Source organism: Heloderma suspectum, chromosome Z (assembly GCF_057233095.1).
Source record: "Heloderma suspectum isolate Gila_16-S chromosome Z, 16-S_ref, whole genome shotgun sequence".
Lineage (NCBI taxonomy): Eukaryota > Metazoa > Chordata > Lepidosauria > Squamata > Helodermatidae > Heloderma > Heloderma suspectum.
This window is the reverse complement of record NC_139476.1, coordinates 13,994,366-14,013,968: the sequence shown is the minus strand read 5'-3', so window position 1 is coordinate 14,013,968 and position 19,603 is coordinate 13,994,366. Positions and strand designations below refer to the sequence as shown.

Here is a 19,603-nt window from a genome sequence, read left to right as displayed (position 1 = left end):
TTAGCCCTCTCTGTAAGATTCCCAGCATAACTATTTCTTCCATTCCTCATTAAAAATTATTGATCTAGAGTATGTTTTACTGATAGACGTTTATGCTCAACGTGTTATCCCAACATGTGAGTAGAGTCACCACTGTGTGTTCTTGACAGCAAATGTGCATTCTTGGGTTCTGTTCTGTAAGAGTCCTGTGTTTCTGATGCTGTAACAGTCATTTAATGTAGTTCTGATCTATTCAGACAAGAATTACAAATTTACTAACAGAGTTTACTTTTAAAAGTTTTAAAACATGATGACCATTTCATGGGCAAACTAAGTCATACATAAAATAACTTCAGGAACAGAAAGGCTGCTTTAAGTTCCTAAAGCAGCCTGCCCCAACCTGGCACCCTCCGGATGTTTTGGACTACAGTGCCCAGCATTCCTGACCACTGGCCATGCTGCCTGAGGCTGATGGGAACTAAAGTCCAAAATATCTGGAGGGCACCAAGTTGGAGAAGGCTGCCTTAAAGCAACAAAGTGACTTTAGATCTGTAAACAGTGCTAAAAAAATGTATCGCTTATTTTTCCATTTCCCCCCAAATTTCCTTTTTTTTTCCTGAAAAAGACTCACACTTTTTCCCCCATGGCCTCGACATTTCCAGATGTTTTACATCTCTAATGATAAAGAAGAGTGAGGGCGAGAGACGGCCCTGATCCATGGCAGAGACACGATTTGAACAAGGGGACACCCATTTTATATGTCAGTTTTCTTTGCAGCTCTGCAGCTCCTTGTCTGTGTTACTCACCTTCCTCATCTACCTAAGCAGCCTTCCCCAACATTACAGATGCTTTGGACTACAACTACCATAATCCCTGGCTATGCTGGCTGATGGGAGTTGGGAGTGCAAAACACCTGAAAGGCGCACCAGGTTGGGGAAACCTGTTCTACATCTTGCAGCCCTACATCACTAAGTAAAGTTGAGGGGGCTCTTTTTAACGTGCACCAGAAGCACATTGGGACCCCAGGGTCTTGCCTCCACCCATTGGGCATTACTTCCTTCCAGCCCAAAAAGCATTCCTGCAACCACCCATGCTCACCTTCTTCTCTTTTCCCTGGGGTGCAGAGGTTTTGTACATGTGTGTGGGGAAAATGCCAGGCAGGGCGGGACATCAGCAGCGCTGTGTACAGACTCCTACCAAGTTGTGCCACGATCATTTGCTGCCGGTCACTGTAGCAGCCAGAGCGCTGGTTTAGGGCCAGGGAGATGCAAATTCACATCTCCACTGAACTGTGAAGGTGACCCCGGGCCTGTCACCAAGGGTTGGTGTTAGGATAAAGCTGTGGAGGGAGAAAACTTTGTACATTGCTGTTGACCTTGTTGGAGGCTCGGTAAGATAAAAATATAATGAATACCATTTATAATCCCACATATGGCAACCGACTTCCCCAAAGGACAGGTTTCGGGGGCAGGGAGTAGGTGGGAGACAGGAGAACCTAGAATTTGGTGACCTGGATCATGTTTAACAAAATGTCCTTGAAGGCTCCCGTTTTGGTGTAAAATATCAGCCGACACTTCAAATGACACCCTCGAAAATCAGCCGCCTGTCACTGCATCCCCCTCCAATTATGGGACCACCTAGCTCTTTGACAGGCTCTCATTCTCGCTTTCCTGTTGCATGCAATGGTACAGTACTTGCAGGTAGACTGCATCCAAACAAGGAGGTTCTACTCTGTTGTTAGCCAGGCTTACCGCCACAGGGGCAGAAAGTCATGGTAGGTCACAACTATTTATATATAAACAGACAACTGGGATTATCTCCTTCCATCTCTTTCCCCAACCCTGCTCACTTTCTTTTTAAAACATTAAAAAAACTTCACATGTAACAAGTAGGAGGGGGAAAAATGCGCACCCTGAGAGAAGAGAAACGACACCCTTTTACCTTGCCCAACCAGACCTATCCAGAAATGTATTTAAACCAGGGGTGATGGACTGCATCAGCTCCACAACCCACGGGGCTGAAAATTTCATTGATTCACACATATGCTTTTCCTCTCCTCTGACTGGCTGTCTGGAGCTTCCAACAGGACTCCCTCCCATTTTTCAGACCAATCAGGACTCTGGAGACGAGAGCCAATGGAGGGAAGCCATTCTACCCTCTTGGGCCCATCTCAAAGAAGGCCCCGTGCAGGGAAGAGCTGGTCTTCGCAAGGCCAGTGTGCCAATGGAGGGGAAGTTGGGAGAGAAGATACTTCCCCCCGCCCTTGGTGTGGGGCTTTTTCTGCCGGGCCCACTGAACTGCCAAAGGTTGGAAGGTGCTAGCATCTGTTCCAAGCTTAGTGATGCAGAGAAAACACAATTCCACGGGCCTCCCAACAATTCCAAACCCACTGTATAATGTCAGCGGAGCCCCAACTCAAAACAAACTCGAGAGGACCCCACGAGTCGCCAGCCAATGTTTCCCCCGCTCCCACCAGCTCTAGGTCTCAACGTGGGGGGCTGCGGGGTGGGGGTGCCAATTCTCCTTCTGTGGCTGTCCAAGCAGGCAGGGGTTCGAACGACGGACGTCCTTGCAGGTCCCTCGCGAGCTGCTTCGTGGTGGACCAGCGGGTTCCGTTTATAACCGTTTGTCTTTGACAAGCCCATTCTTCAAATGTTTACTATGGGAGGGGGAGAGAGAGAGAGAGAGAGAGAGAGAGAGAGAGAGAGATGACCATCAATATAAAAGGAGCAGCTCACACCATTCTGTCACACCCCAGTGTGACACACACCCCAGTGTGACACACACCCCAGTGTGACACACACCCCAGGACGTGGCTATGCAAACAAAGGGGGTACAGCCATGCAGAAACAAGGGGTCCAAGTCTCGAGGACTGGCGTGAGAAGGGGCAGGGTCGGCTCCCATGTAACCCTTTACTTATCCCATCACAAAACAAAATAAGTACGTAAGAACATTTTATTTTATTTTATTTATTACGTTTATATCCTGCCTTTTTTCCTCCTTAAGGAACCTAAGGCGCCATACATTATCCCCCTCCTCTCCATTTTATCCTCACAACAACAACCCTGTGAGGTGGGTTGGGCTGAGAGTCTGTGACTGGCCCAAAGTCACCCAGTGAACGTCCGTGGCCGAGAGGGGACTAGAACCCGGATCTCCCAGCTCCCAGTCCAACGCTCTCGCCACTACACCACACTGGTTCTCAGAAGAGCCCTGCTTGATCAGACAAAGGGTCCATCTAGTCCAGCCAACCAGCTGCCCATAGGAAACCCACAAGCAGGGCATGAGTGCAACAGCACCCCCCCACCCATGTTCCCCAGCAACTGGTGTGCATAGGCTCACTGCCTCTGGCACTGAAGTAGGACATGGCTATCTATGGACTAGTAGCCATTGATAGCCTTCTCCAGGAATTTGCTTAAACCTGTTTCTAAAGCCATCTGAGTAGGTGGCCATCACTACATCTTGTGGAAGTGAATTCCAGAAAATCGTTTTGGGGTGGTGAAGCAGTGAGACTGTCAGCCTAGGGGCGGGGAGGCCTGGGTTCAAATCCCTGCTCAGGGACTGTGGGTCACTCACACTGTCTGCCTAAACTGCCTCACAGGGTTGTTGTGAGGATAAAATCAGGGAATGGAGGAGGAAAGAATACTGGATACCATCTTAAGCTCCTGGAAGGGAGAAATGTAAGACATAAATGAAATGAAGAAAATTTTAGGGGATGCTGTTCAAATTACACAGACATGTGCTTTAAAAAAATTACTGAATAAGTTAAAATATATATTTATAGTACAATTCCCAGAGGGGTAGCCTTTTTAATCTGTTGCACCAAAAACAACAAAGACTTTTGTGGCACCTTAAAGTCTTTTGTTATGGCAGAAGCTTTCACAGATACTGGGTGAAGGTGAACAGCGTCCATGAAAGCTTAGGCCCTAACAAATTTGTTTAGTCTTTAAGGCACCACAAAAACCCTCTTTGTTGTTGTTTTGATCCATTTCCTTCCTCCGGCAAGTGGCAGTTAGCCTTACAACAACCTTGAGAGGTAAGTTAGGCTGCGAGTGTGAGAGACAGCGCGGCTTGCCCGTGACTGCCCAGCATTGCTCTTGTAGCCATGGGGGAATGGAACAGCAGCATATCACATCCAAGCCCCGCACTCTGGCTGATGGATTCAAGCAGGCTCATGACAGAGCAGGTTCTCTGGGGTAACGGACACAAGGATGCAGAAAAGCTGGAGAGGGCGATGAGGATGATCAGAGGACTGGAAACAAAGCCCTACGAGGAGAGACTGGTTGAACTGGGCATGTTTAGCCTTGAGGAGAGAAGACTGAGGGGAGATAGGATAGCGCTCTGCAAGGACTTGGAAGGTTGTCACAGACAGGAAGGCCGGGATCTCTTCTCCATCATCCCAGAGTGCAGGACACGGAAGAATGGGCTCAAGCTGCAGGAGGCCAGATTCTGGCTGAACATCAGGAAAAACTTCCTGTTAGAGCAATAGGACAATGGAACCAATTGCCTAGGGAGGCGGTGGGCTCTCCCACACTGGAGGCATTCAAGAAGACGAGGCTGGACAGCCACCTGTCCGGGATGCTCTGACTTGGATTCCTGCACTGAGCAGGGGGTTGGACTCGGTGGTCTTGTGTCAGGGTGGAAACTGAGCCAATAGAACCCCAGAGCAGTTCTGATTCTGAGGAGGATCAGCAATCCGTGGGAGAGGAGCCAGCTCATCCTTCACAGGCACACCAGCTGGCAGAGATTCCTCCTGCCGGCATTCCTGAGATAGATAGTGACCCTGGCAGTGAGCAAGTGCGGGAGGGGGGTTTGCTAGATGCTCGACGCAGACGCAGGGAGCGACGAGCGATGGAGGGTGCGGAAAGGAGGCGTAGCGCCCGTTTGGCACGCAAGCCATGGCCACCTCCCATGGACCCAAGGGAAAGAGGGAGGATCTCTCCCTAGCCCATAAGTTCAGGGTCTTCAAGTGATTCTCCTTCAAACAGGGATCAACTGGCTACCCGGAGCATAGGCTACTCTGCTGTTCATTGCTTAGTCGCTGGTGATTAGCATCTGGAAGAGTCATTAAGTTGTAAAAGGATTAAAGCCTTGAAAAGAATCGTTTCGTCTGTGTCTTGAGTTGGCTATTGGAGTGTACTGAAAGAGACCACTAGGGCGCTCCTGACATCTTGAAGGCCCTTTCCAACCCTACTATTCTATGATTCTGTGGGGGATTCAGGCCAAGTCTGGATTCTGTAAGCCAGCCTCCCCCAACGTGCAGATGGGAACTGCAGTCCAACACATCTGGAGTGATGCAGATTGGGCAAGGCTCCCTCACCTCCACAGCCAGCTCGATTACCCCCCTCAGCTTCCTTCCTTTTCAGGCCAAAGGTAGCTCTTTGAGAGCTGAGCAAAACCTCCACATTCTCCGATGCTAGAGAGGTGGGAGGCAAACTGCAGCGGAGGCCTGTGGTTTCCCCACTCTACTTCTGGGCTTCACGCTGCCGACAATTGGAAAAAAGGACACTGGGCAGGACAGACCAATCCCAGCCAGGCGATCCTTATGGAGGGTCGTTCTCCTATTATTATGGTTCTACAGTGAGGGAGATGACAAGGGAAGCCAGGCCATTCCACCAGTTCTGCTAAAAAAAAAATTGTTTTCCTCTTCCCTCCCCTTCCCCTTTTCCTTGTGTGTTGTGTCTTTTTAAGATTGGAAGCCTACAGGGGCAGGGACCACCTTGTTTTACAAATTGTACGCAAGTCACATTTGGGAGACTTTTTGGCTAAGAAGCGGGATAAAAATACTATAAATAAATACATAAATAGCCATGATTGCTAAATAGGGCACCCAAGTTTTAGCCCCAAATGCCAGTTTCTTGGGGCTAACTGGCAGGAAAGGCCTGTCGGCGTCATGCCCTGCTTGTTAGGCCTCCAAGCAGCACCTGGCTGCCCACTGCTGGAAGCAGGATACTGGGTGTGTTGGCCTGAATAGAAACCCTTCTTTTCTCCCTCCTCTCCTCCTGGCATCTTTACCCCTCCTTCCAGGAGCTGGGGATGTGAAGCTCTCCATCTTTCTTCTTGGAAGCTGCATCGACATCATATTCTCTCACGTCGTTCACCTCTCGCACTTGCCCCAGCAACACCTTTGCCACGAAGAGGATGATGTACTGCAGAGAGAAAAGGCAGAGGGGCAAATCAGTTTGCCAGATCACACATTTGCCCACAAATCTTCAGGGCCACTTGACTTAAAACACAATTTTTTCCTTCTTTACCTCAGTTTGTATCCACCCTGTAGGTCAGCAGTGCAGAACCTCCCGCCAGGGAACAAGTCGTGCCCTCGGTTGTTCCTCAGAGGGCTGCAACCCCCTTTCCCCAACCACTGATCCTTTTGTGGTTTCCCAGCTCTTGGCAGTTCCCCCCCCCCCATTCTAAAAGCTTAACGTGCCTCTCGAAAGGCTGAGTTCCTAGCAGGAAGAGCTGCAATCTACAAGGTGCTGGTTTTCCTGACCCCGCCCCCTTTTGTCTTTTACCCCGCCCACCACTGGGATGCGGCCCCCAAGAACTTCTTGGAAGTGAAATTCAGCCCTCAGACTGAGAGATTCCACACCCCTGCTTTAAGTAGATCGAGTTATTGCCTGCATACTGCTAAGAGGAGAAGCAAGGCCGAAAGCCACTTAGAGTGCAATCCTATGCATGTTTAGACGGGAAAAAGGTCCTACAACTCCCAGCATGCCCCAGCCAAGGGCATGCTGGGAGTTGTAGGATTTTTTCCCGCCTAAACATGCATAGGATTGCGCCCTAAGTGAGTTCACTTCAGAGGCGAGAATCCAAACTGTGAGCTTTCCGATATCGTGGCTCCACTCTATTTACATATATTCTATCGAGTTTGCATATAACAGACCCACCATTCTGAAGCTGAGGATGCTGGCTAGAACCAAAATGACCCCAGCAAAAACAGAGGCCCCCAAATCCTGGAGGGAGCACTGCTACATAATTCAGCGGGTCAACTGCTTTTTAAAAAGGAAAACTTTTAATCAGCTAAAATTAAATGAGCTCCCTGCTTCATGGGGTGACAGACTGCATCGTCTTAGAAGGAACATGGCTCTTCTAAGATGATGCTGGCTGCAACTGGTGTGTGTGTCACAGGACTGGAGAGAAGTGGGTTCAAATCCTCACTCAGCCACAACCCTCACCTCAGACCAGTCACTCAGTCTCTCCCGCTAGCTAACATACCTGCCTAATGTACCTCACTTCAGTGGGCTTACTCCCGGGAGAGCCAGTGCATGTAATGGTTAGAGAGTTGGACCTGTACTAGGGAAACCCGGGTTCTAGTCCTCTCTCGGCCATGAAGCTCACTGGGTGACTTTGGGGCAGTCACAGACTCTCAGCCTAACCTACCTCACAGGCTTGTTGTGAGGATAAAATGGAGAGAAGGAGGATCATGTAAGCCCCCTTGGGATACTTGCAAGAGGACAAAATGCCAGGATAGAAATATAATAACAAATAACATAAATAAACCAACACCGGGGAGAGGTAGAACCATGTATTTTGCCCTGAGCTCACTGGACAAAGGGGGATAGAGGTGTGTACTAAATAAGTAAATAAGCATGCTTTTCGCTTCAGAAATATTGGTTTTACTCACAATGCAAACTCACAGATATTGAAACTGATCGATCAGTTAGAAATGACTAAAATTAATACGACTGATCGATCGATTTAAAAAGAAAAGAAAGGACTTTAAGCAAGTTGCAGTGCTACACTTCCAAAAGGCGCTGGTCCCCATATTGGCCGGGCCTACTCGGATCAGGGGAGAAGGGATGCCAGCCACTGCCAGCTACTTACCAGGAACCAATAGATATTCATTAACATGAGGACCAACAGCAAAGTGTTGAAGAAGAAGTAAAAAGGAATGTTGGGGACAGACCGCAGGCTGGTGTGACAGGTGGCGTAGAGCACCTTGAGGGGGAACCAGTATAGGCGGAACCAGAACCTGGCAGGAGGAAAGAAAAGATCGGAAGCGGACTTATACCAGGGTCAAACTACGTGTCTATTCAGCCTTGTCCAACACATCCGGAGGACACCCAGTTGGGCAATTCTGCTCTACGATACACCACGCTGGCGCAGTTATTTCAGTTTAAGAAAACCTCTTTTATATTAAAAATAATTATCATTTTAAAATGCATTGCCTCATCAGATACTTTATTGGTTGTTCTTGTTCTTGTTGTTGTTGTTTTTTTTAATCTATTAATCTAACTCAGGCCTCCCTAATCTTTTTGGGTTGGTGGGAACATTTGGCATGGGCACTCTCACAAAATGGCTGCCATGGGTAGAGGCTTGCCCATTCATAAAATGGCTGCTATGGTGGCCATGACCGGTCCCAGAACACACATTTCCCAGAAAACAAAGTTGTTGTTGTTGTTCTTCAGTTGTTCAGTCGTGTCCGACTCTTCATGACCCCATGGACCATAGCACGCCAGGTTTTCCTGTCCTCCGCTCTCTCCCGGAGTGTGCTCAGGTTCATATTCATTGCATCGGTGATGCTATCTAGCCATCTCATCCTCTGCCGTCCCCTTCTCCTTTTGCCTTCAGTCTTTCCCAGCATCAGGGTCTTTTCCAGGGAGTTTTCTCTTCGCATTAGGTGGCCAAAATATTTGAGCTTCAGCTTCAGGATCTGTCCTTCCAATGAGCACTCAGGGTTGATTTCCTTTAGGATGGACTGATTGGACCTCCTTGCAGTCCAGGGGACTCGTAAGAGTCTTCTCCAGCACCACAGTTCGAAAGCATCGATTCTTCGGCGCTCAGCCTTCCTTATAGTCCAGCTCTCACAGCCATACGTTGCTACTGGGAAAACCATAGCTTTGATTAGACGGACCTTTGTCGGCAAGGTGATGTCTCTGCTTCTTGCTATGCTGTCTAGGTGTGCCATAGCTTTCCTCCCAAGGAGCAAGCGTCTTTTAATTTCATGGCTACAGTCACCGTCTGTGGTGATCTTGGAGCTCAAGAAAATAAAATCTGTCATTGCTTCCATTTCTTCCCCTTCTATATGCCAGGAAGTGATGGGGCCAGATGCCATGATCTTAGTTTTTTTAATGTTGAGTTTCAAACCAGCTTTTGCACTCTCCTCTTTCACCCTCAACAAGAGGCTCTTGAGATCCTCTTCGCTTTCTGCCATTAGGGTGGTATCGCCTGCGTATCTGAGGTTGTTGATAATTCTCCCGGCAATCTTAATTCTGACCTGTGATTCATCCAACCCGGCGTTTCTCAAGATATACTCTGCATATAAGTTAAATAACCAGGGCAACAATATACAGCCTTGTCGTACTCCTTTCCCAATTTGGAACCAATCGGTTGTTCCATGTCTGGTTCTTACTGTTGCTTCTTGACCCTCGTACAGGTTTCTCAGGAGACAGGTAAGGTGGTCTGGTACTCCCATCTCTTTAAGAATTTGCCACGGTTTGTTGTGATCCCCACAATCAAAGGCTGGAGCGTAGTCAATGAAGCAGAAATAGACGTTTTCTATATAAAACAAACTAGTGAGGCTAAAAAGAAAAGTAACATGCCCAAGAACCAATGTACAAAGTAGACATGGGGTCTGAGCTCCAAAACTCAAAACCTCTCTTTTAATCCAAATAGAGTTAGTGCTAGCGGGTGGTTACCTGGAGGCACTGGTTACTCGCCCTTGGCAAGTACCTTCCTACACAACTCCCAGCGTCCCTCATCGGCTGGGGCTGATGGGAGATGAAGGCCAAAACTTCTAGAGAGCAACAGGTTGGGGAAGGCTCCAGTAGATTTGGGGACCCTGCCCAACCCCTCCAGATGGCAGAATGACGTGGGACAGATGGGGTGTCAGGTTCAGCCGAACTCACCAGCTGACACTGAAGGAGACGCAGCCAGCATTGGAGATGATGTCGTTGAGGCGGTGGTAGGCCCCGCCGCGGTTCTTGAAGTAGACATTGAGCTTGGTGAACTCCAGCTGCACGTCGCTGATGTCATGGAGGAACAGCACGAGAATCCCCACGTTGTGGTACCTGCACGGCAGGGTGGGAAGGAGGGGGAGAATGTGGCGAAGGGGCAGAATTCAGTAGTCTCCAGTTCAATCCCCACCATCTCAAGTTGCTGCCAGCCGGAGTAGGCAATGACTGAGCTCACACAACACGACAAGCTGTGATAGAACAACCCCTGCTATGGGTTGTCATGTTGTGTGAACCCAGCATGATGAGTTAAGTGTGGGTTGTTAAACATGAACAACCCACGATGAGAACCCATGGCTTGTTGTTGGGTTGGGAACTGTGGTTGTGTAAACCACGAGTTGTCATTACGGGTAAACCCAAACTATGGGTTGTTCGTGGGTTGTTTCACCAGGCTACAGAGGCACCAGGGCAACAGTGGTGAAAAAATCCATCACCATTACGTGCCAATACTACAGTGCCGCAAAGACACGTGGAATACACGGAGGAAAGGGGCAGGAACCAAACAACCCTGGAACTGAAGAAACAACCCGGGATTTACTCAACTGTCTGGCAGCCAAATCATGGGTAAGCTCTCGGTAAGGCAACAACCCATGGGTTAATTAAACCATGGGTTGTCATTACATGTGATCCAGGTCAATATTTGGGCTAGATCAGAGGTGCAGAACCTCAATCAATTTATAGAACCTCAGGGAACCATATCCCCTTCTCATGGCTCTATGCCCTCCCTCCCAACTACCCATCGTTTGGTGGTTTCCCAGCTTTTCCCCATTCTGAAAGGCTGAGATGCTTCTCTTCAGTTACTGGCAGTTAAGAGCTTTAGGGCTTCTTCATACTGAGCTTTTATCCCACTACTGAGATTGCTCACTCATGGAGGTCTGCGGGTCCTTTTGATGGCGTCGTCAGACTCCAGGGCGACTCCAGCACAAAATGACTTCTATTGCATTTTTTTTTAAAGACTGGAGATAATGAGCTATCAAATTACAGCGGTTGAGTTCCGCTTGAGTTCCCTCCATGAAAAGACGAAAAAACTGCAATAAGAGGAGCTAGACCACAGCACCATCTAGTGGCTGTAAAATGAAACATATGGAAGACTCAGATAAGGGAAAAGGAGAGGCGGTGTCAGGGGAGAAGCGCGTGTAAAAGAAGTCTGTCATGATCCTGCATTTAAAATGGAAGCAGAAAGCCCCATCTTAAATGTGAGATTTTAGGCTGCTGTAGAGATCCAAATATGCTGGTGTTCTTGGCCTTGCCCCATTTGCCTTTGGCCCTGCCCACCACAGGAATGTGGCCCCCAAGAGCTTCTCTAAAATGGAATTTGGCCCTCCAATTGAAAGAGGTTCAACACCTCTGAGCTAGAAGCTTGTGATGTTTCTGAAGCTGTGTGAAGTGCGACAGTCATCTGTGTCTGGACAGGAGGTTACCAAAAGCAGAAACTAAACCTCCCCAAGAGAACGTTTACAAATAAATTGCAAAGGTATCTTTACAAATTTAAGTCTTGCTTAGTTTATTCCATGTGGGAAGAGGACCAAAACAAGCCCACCTCATTTCACCTCCCCCCCCCCACACACACACTGCCCACAACTTCCAAGAGGATTTCTCCATTGGTCTCAGTTTCTCCACTGTAAAATGGGAGTGAGGCAAAGGGCTGTCGTCCAAACAAATTACACGCAGGCATGAGCTCTGTGTTTAATTCAGAATCAGAATCAAAATCTAGGAACCTTGTAGGAAAGGGGTGGGGAACCTCTTTCGGCCTGAGGGTCAGATTTTATTTCAGAGAAGCTGGGGGGGGGGGAGGGCTGTGTTCCAGTGGTGGGCGGGGCTAAAGGAAAAAAGGCGTGGGGCCAAAAATACACAAACACCTAGCATATTATAGCTTAAAGGCTTTAGACAGAAACAAAGTCTAAACAAAGATGTTTAGACAGAAACAAAGTCCTACCACTCCCAGCATGGCCCAGCCAGAATGGCTGGCTGGGGCATGCTGGGAGTGGTAGGACTTTTTTCTGTCTAAGCATGCATAGGATTGCACCTCAAAGCCCTTCCTGCCAGTAACTAAGCCTTAAGAGAGGCATTTCAATCTTTCAGAACAGGGGAAAAACTGCACAAAATCTGGGAAAACATCAAACAATTGAAAACATCAAAAAAATCAGGGAAAGGGGCGTGGCCATCTGGGGAAACCTGGGGGGTGCCAGGATTTGGCCCACAGGCATGAGATCAACACCCCTGTTGTAGGCCAAAGATGCAATTGATTATCTAGAATCCACAGGCAAAATTCAAACTTCCTTACCCATTACTGTGCAACATCCCATCCATCTGGTCCCTAGAAACCTACCCTTTCCCCCGGTGGCCAAATTCCACGTCCGCTGTCCCCAAAGTAGTTGTACGATTTTCAGAGTGGCACACGGACCACCTCTCTCCCCCACCCCACCACCAGCGCAAAGAATATTTGTGAACATTCCGCGACCTCGCAGAAGCTCAGCCAGCAAAGAGAGGCAGGGAGCAGAGGTGCACGCAGGGGTGTACCTGAACATGTAGGAGAACGCAATTAGCATCAGAGTGACCACATGGTGGATGAGCATGACGACCGAGTCCTTGCGCCAGGCGTCCATGTAGAGGGTGGCGTAGATGGAGTGGCCGTAAAAGCTGCATTGCATCAGGTAGGCCGTTGCGATATCCGCCGGCACCTCCATCCCCTTCTTCCAATCTGGAGAGGCGTGCAGAAAGAAATGGGCCACGTCAACCCAACGGAACCAACGCCATTCCAGGAAAGAGGCTGTCCTTTAACACACACCCCCCCCCCCGAAAGATTGGAAACTCCAGCATTCTCACTGTCCCTCAAAGTCACAGTAGAGATCAAAGACATGGACCCCTCTACGTCAGCCCCAGATCCTGCATTTAAAATGGGGCTTTCTGCTTCTGTTTTAAATGAAGGATCATGATGGACTCCCTTGACACACGCTTCCCTCCCCGCTTTTCCCCCTTATCTGAGTCTTCCATATGTTTCAGTATACAGCCACTAGATGGCGACGTGGTCTAGCTCCTCTTATTGTGGGATTTCCTCTTTTCAGAGGGAACTCAAGCGCTGTGATTTGATAGCTCATTATCTCCAATCTTTTAAAAAATAGAATGAAGGTCATTTAGTGCGAGAGGCACCCTTGAGGTTCACAACATCTAAAGGGCCCGCAAAATTCCGTGAGTAAACAATCTCAGCAGCAGGATAAAAGCTCCGTGTGAAGAAGACCATAGTAAGCTGGTCTCAAGAAGCCAGATATCCTGTGTGAGCATTCCAGACTGTGGCCACTTGGGAGCACTGCTGCGGTGGCAGAAACAAACACACCAAAATCCACTGGTGGGCAATATTTTTATTTTAGAACCAACTGAAATTCCACCAAACCATGCAAGCTTTTGAGTCTTCCAGAACTTTTTGGCAGGCTAGGTCAGCCTTCCTCAACTTGATGGCCCTCCAGATCTTTTGGACTACAACTCCCAGCATTGGCTGGGGCTGATGGACCTTGGAGTCAAAAACATTTGGAATGCACCAGGTTGGGGAAGGCTGGGCTAGGCTTGGGCACCCCCAAAAGTCCCAAAATTAGGACAGATGTTGTGTGTTTTAGTCCCAGTCCCAATATGGAGATTTCAGACTGAATTGATGAGTTACTGGTAGGTGCTGCAGTGATCTGGTTACACTAGGATTCTGGGACGGACCCCCATTTTGGAAAACATTAATATGCGTCCAAGATAAACGGTGTTGTGTAGGGGTTAACCGGTACTCAAAATAAAAATTTAAGACAGTGAAGCGTACTTCCCAACCTGGTGCTTTCCAGATGTGTTGGGCTACAACTCGTATCATCCCCCAGCCAGGATGGCAGTAAAGCATCCCACCCACTCATGCCCAACAAATCTGTTGTTTCAGATTTATACCATTTACAGGACATGGATTTTCTTACATTTCTTTTTTACACAGCACGTATTATCACTGAATACATTCTAATTATAATCCACTACGCATTACTTCTACTTTGCAACAAGAAAAAGAAAAATGCCTTGGGGCCTCTTGAAGACTAAACAGATTTATGATGTGGTAAACTTCTGCGGCTGAAGGGCATTACGGTCCATAGAAGGTAAGGCCATAATAAACCTCTGTTATCTTTGATGCTTACAGACAACACAGCCTTCCCAGCCTGGGGCCCTCCAGATATCTTGGACTACAACTGCCGTCATCCCCAGCCACCACATCTGGAGGGCTCCGGGTTGGGAAAGGATGGACTAACTCACACCTGACACTGGCGGGATCTCAAAAGCAGTTTTAAAAACTCAAATCCAGAAACATTGGCCAAATTTCAGAACATTTGCAGTCTTTTTTGCTGTGGCTGGCATAGACACCCTAGCCGGGTATGCACAAAATTAAGCATCCTGGGGGCAAAATTAGGCATTGGGGGGGGGGGGCTTTCCACAGGAGAGGGAAAGCACCCACCACCCTTGCCATGGAGCAGCCAACCCAGGCAAAGGACACGGCAAAAAAGTTCACACTGCACGTCCTGCCTCTTCCAGGTTAAGGGGGTGCTGTCACATGAGACCATAGCCAAATGACAGCCCCAGGCTGTTGTACATGGATGTATACCAGGGGCACAGAATCTCAGAAAATCCTACCCCTTTTCCCACAAACACTGATCCTTTGATGGTTTCCCTGCTTTTGCATTCTGTAAAACTGCAATGTCTCTCCCAAGAGTTTTAAGCGAAAATATGCTGGTATTTCTGGTCCCACCTCTTTTGCCTTAGTTCCACCCACCACTAGAATGTGACCCCCCAAGAGCTTCTCCGGCCCCCTGGGGCTGAAAGAAGTACCACTGAAGAAACCACCCAATGGCAAAACATTTCCCAAAATAAAGCCAGCTCTGCCACCCCCCTACTCACGTACACACTGCTTATCTTACCGTAAAAGACAGAAGGGGGATCGTAGAAAAAGGGGTAGCCAGCGAAGAAGAGCAGGTAGACGCCATAGGACCAGGAGATGGTGTAGAAGGCCAGTTTCCAGGCACTTTCGGGCATCTTGGCAGCATCCTTGGGGAGGAGCTGACACCACTCGGCAAAAGGCTACGAGAGAAGAAAGGCTGACAAGATCAGCACAGAAGCGTTGTGTAGTTTAACTTTCCCCCCAGCCACGGAACTCTCCAACAGGGCTGTGTGCGTATGAACACAGCACTATTGCATAGTTGCAGTGGGTCCTGCAACAAAATGTTGCAGCATATAGTGCTCCTGCTCAGGGTTACAGCCAGCCAGCTATGTCCTCTTCCAGGAAAATCCATTCCACTCCATTCCAGTACACTAGAGCCAGTGAGGGTTCTCAGTTCTCACTGACCTATGATCAGTTCCTGCCACAACCCATAGTTTTAAAATTTCATTTCATTTATTATATTTCTATACCGCCCCATAGCCGAAGCTCTCTGGGCAGTTCATAAAAATTAAAAACCATTAAAATACATTAAAATACATTATATAAAATACAAAACCATTCACGTAATGACATAGAAGAAATAACACACACAACAACATATATCTAAAGCAATTCAAAATAATCAGCCAGAGACAATCAAGAGACTCCTTATATGCTGCCAAATGCCTGAGAGAAGAGGGCAGTTTTAACCTGGTGCCGAAAAGAAGAGAATGTTGGTCATTGTATTTCTACTTGGTTTCTCACAAGCTTATAGCTCCTTCTTGCGTGTATGGATGGTGCCGTTTTGGTAATATAAAAACCAGCATGCAACCTGAATATCACAAATAAGGGCTCACCATTTCCTCCCCCAGTGCTTTGTTGACTGTACCAGATTTTTATTGCTCAACAACAGCAATAAACTCATACACAATAAACACTAAAACACACACAAAACCCACCCACAAAACATACACAAAACACCCCCCCCTACAAAACATACAGGGCTTGTATCTAACAGTTGCTTTTGCACAGGCAGTAAACGCTTCTGTTTGTGCAAAGTGGGGGAACTCCATATATTTTATAAGGTATTGGAACTGTCAGTATTATGATAATGCTGAACCTTTCATTTATGACTACTGGTCAAGATGGCTATGTGCTACCTCCAATATCAGAGACAGTGTGCCTATGTATACCAGTTGCTGGGGAATTGGGTTCAGAGGAGGGCAACGAAGAGGATCAGGGGACTGGAAACAAAGCCCTATGAGGAGAGACCGAAAGAACTGGGCATGTTGAGCCTTGAGAAGAGAAGACTGTGGGGAGATAGGATAGCGCTCTTCAAGGACTTGAAAGGTTATCACAGAGAGGAAGGCCAGGACCTCTTCTCGATCATCCCAGAGTGCAGGACACGGAAGAATGGGCTCAAGTTGCAGGAAGCCAGATTCTGGCTGAACCTCAGGAAAAACTTCCTGACTGTCAGAGCAATATGACAATGGAACCCATGACCTGGGGAGGCGGTGGGCTCTCCCACACTGGAGGCCTTCAAGACGAGGCTGGACAGCCATCTGTCAGGGATGCTCTGACTTGGATCCCTACATTGAGCAGGGGTTGGACTTGATGGCCTTGTAGGCCCCTTCCAGCCCTACTATTCTATGATATGATTCTATGAACATGGGCGGGAGGGTGCTGTTGCACTTGTGTCCTGCTTGTGGGTTCCCCGTCAACAGCTATTTGGCCCCTGTGTGAACAGAATGCTGGACTGGATGGACCCTGGGTCTGATCCAGCAGGGCTCTTCTGATGTTCTTATACTAATTTCAAACATCTGAATCGAACAGATGAACCCTCCCCAACCTAGTGCCCTCCAGATGTGTTGGACTACAACTCCCATTGAAAGGGACCTGGGGAAGATGGGAGTCCAACACACCTAGAAGTTAAGGAAAGCTGAAACGGATCCTCTATTCTTCACCACCCGGGGTTCTTGTTTGCAAATTTGATCTCCAGGAAGGGGCTTTCGTGACCGAAGGGGAAAAGTTTCCAGGGCTGGAAGGGTAGAGGGAAACTTGAGGAGAGGGAAATAAAAAACTGACTGTGGAACTGAGGGGACTGCTCAGCAGGTTTTGTGCCTGGCTCCCCTCTGGGATGCTATATTAAGACCCCAGCAGCTGCTCCAGCCGGAGGGTGACCAGTGCACAGCTGGGACGTTGAAAACTCCATGCCAGCTCTTTGGGTTTACTGAGACAGCCACAGGCTACAGTGTGCCCCAAGGGCTAGTGTGCCATAAGAAATAAGCTAAACACAGCAGTTTAAAGGCCCTGGTAAGGCCAAACTATCCAGCCAACAGAGGAGGTTGCCCGGCTGTCTCTCTGTATGGTGCATGGGTCTTGATTTTGCCTTTCAGGGCAGATCCTTCTGGGGTATTGGGAGGGATCAAAAGATCCAAGTTGCACACAGAGGCACAGGTGTGAAAGGCCCACTCGCATGTCGAGGAGGTTGGCCTGCTGCTTCTCTGCACGAGTCCTTGCTCTCTGGCCATGCTTCACGATGCTCACTGGGCAAACCTGGGCAAGTTACTCACGCTCTTAGCCTAACCTACCTCACAGGGTTGCTGGGAGAAGAAAATGGGATCAGGGAGAACCATGGATGGTGCTTCGCGCTCCCCCTGGAGTAAAGGCGGGATCTAAATGCAATTTATCAACATAAATAAATCATGCTGCAAATTCAGGGTAGAAAAAGGAACAGCCCACAATATTTCATATGCATATGCCTTTGCTAAACTAAGTCTGCAAGACCGTGCGGAGTTACCCCCACTGTATATAATGGTACTTGCTTCTGAGTTGCAAACTGTAAGTTGCAATCCTGTGCATGTTTAGACAGAAAAAATAGGTATGTCAGAAACCTAGGAAATACTGATCCAGAGGGCCAGCTCTACAGCAACCTCAACCATCCCCACCCACCTCCCTTGAATGCAAACTGGGCTAGATAGATAAATAACCTGATCTGGTAAAAGGCAGGTCCTGATGTTAATTTGGGGGAACACCATAGCATTGCTCAAAGTCTCTGATTCACTTCCCAGCATCTCCAGTTAAAAGGGAGTCATTACCAGCCAGAGATCAGACTGGGCTGTTTATTTATTTCTAAAATATATAAACTGCCCTTCATCCACAGGGGTTCCCAGGGCGGTGTACACAACTTAACAAAAAAAGAAACCTGATATTAAAACCAGACAGGAGCACATTAAAAGAGCAAATGGAAGCAGTAACTCCTCAACCAGCAAGCTTAGTTACTCAGGAGTAACTCTGGATCCTGGGTGCGGCTTACTTCTGAGTAAACAGGCCTAGATTTTTAGAGACCTTGTTTTTAAATGGTATGGCTGTTCTATATACTTACACACACACACACACACACACCGTATTTATACATCATTGCACTGTTTGCCATTTTGTATTGTATTTTATGCTTTTAACGATTTGTATCGTATTTTATTCTTAACTGCTTGCAAGTTTGTTTATTTATTTATTTCATTTCTATACTGCCCAATAGCCGAAGCTCTCTGGGCGGTTGCCTGGAGACCATCAGTTACTGGGAGAATTAAAAATATAATAAATAAATGAAAATAATAAATGGGATCTGGCTGTAGGATTAACATTGGCTACAACTCATTATTTGTGACACGTTCGGTGTGTAATTAAAGCTGTGCAATCTTGGGCATGCTTTCCTGGGAGTAACTTCCTTTGAACACTTGGGACTTACTTGTGAGTAAACACATACAAGCTTGCACTGTAATGGGGCGGGGGAGAGTGCAGAGGGATTTACACACTGCTCACTCCAATACGCGATTTCCTTACTCAAACATGCAGCCAAAAGATGAAACCCAGAAACATAAGGGCAGCTTATGGTTTGAGGTGAAGATCTGGCAACAGGAAAGGAAACAGTACACTCTGAGCTGACCCTCACCATTGCGAACTGTTTCCTTGGAAAACATCCCAGAATGTCACTGTTTTCGTCTTCATAGGAACAGCCAAGCAGACTTGGGCCAAAGCAGTTCTTTGTCTAGAACCTTTTCTGTAAGCGCCTTGTGGGCAGAGACCACAACATATTTTGACCATGTAGCTCTTGAAAAGTGCCCAATGTGCCAAATAAATAAGATGCGCTGAAACGATTAATGTGCTATTCCTCCTCAGCACATGGATCATGTCTGAGTTCTCTCCCTCAGCTTTGTTTTGTGGTTTTTGTTGTGAGCATCATATTCATTAACTGCCTCAGGAACTATAGCTGAAGGGCAGAAGAGGGAGCTTTTTCATAAAATGAAATAAATACATAAAGTTCTCATTAATCAACTAATTGTTTATAACAAATAAAATGAAAGAAAGGGGGAAAGAAGGAATTTGCCTGGGTTTTGGTGTGTCTGCTTGGCTTTGGAGAGAGAATGAGAACTCTTCCTGCAAATATTACTGCGGAGTTAGGTATCCTTTTTGCGTGTTCTCTCGTACACTCATTTCCTTCCTTAATGCCCATGCTAAAGGCATCATTTGATTGAAGTTAAATATTCTTTAACCTTTGCCAATTTCCATGCAAAGCCCCCACCCTCGAACTCAAAATCTCCTCCTTTGAAATTAAAAGTAGTTCACTACAGACTGTGTCCTAAAAACTCAGGGTGCAGAGCTTAATTGGTAAGATGAATTGATTTAAAAAGAACACCTTGTGTTTAACTAAAGAGTTGCTCCCAATTAATCAGGGAGCAGACTT

The 19,603-nt window shown here is 47.6% G+C and overlaps 1 protein-coding gene across 1 annotated transcript in view; it reads right to left on the bottom strand.

Moving 5' to 3' along the window:
* Positions 1-2,092: 2,092 nt before the first annotated feature.
* The window catches only part of CERS1 (ceramide synthase 1), a 29,278-nt gene continuing 11,767 nt past the window's right edge, over positions 2,093-19,603 (bottom strand). Inside the window, exons 2-7 of the mRNA XM_084826082.1 lie at positions 14,861-15,020; positions 12,450-12,630; positions 9,825-9,986; positions 7,801-7,948; positions 5,992-6,125; positions 2,093-2,638 (exon numbers count right to left, since the gene is read on the bottom strand). Coding sequence (XP_084682208.1) covers positions 2,596-2,638; positions 5,992-6,125; positions 7,801-7,948; positions 9,825-9,986; positions 12,450-12,630; positions 14,861-15,020 — 828 coding nt within the window. The 3' untranslated portion in view covers positions 2,093-2,595. The remainder of the gene's footprint in view (positions 2,639-5,991; positions 6,126-7,800; positions 7,949-9,824; positions 9,987-12,449; positions 12,631-14,860; positions 15,021-19,603) is intronic.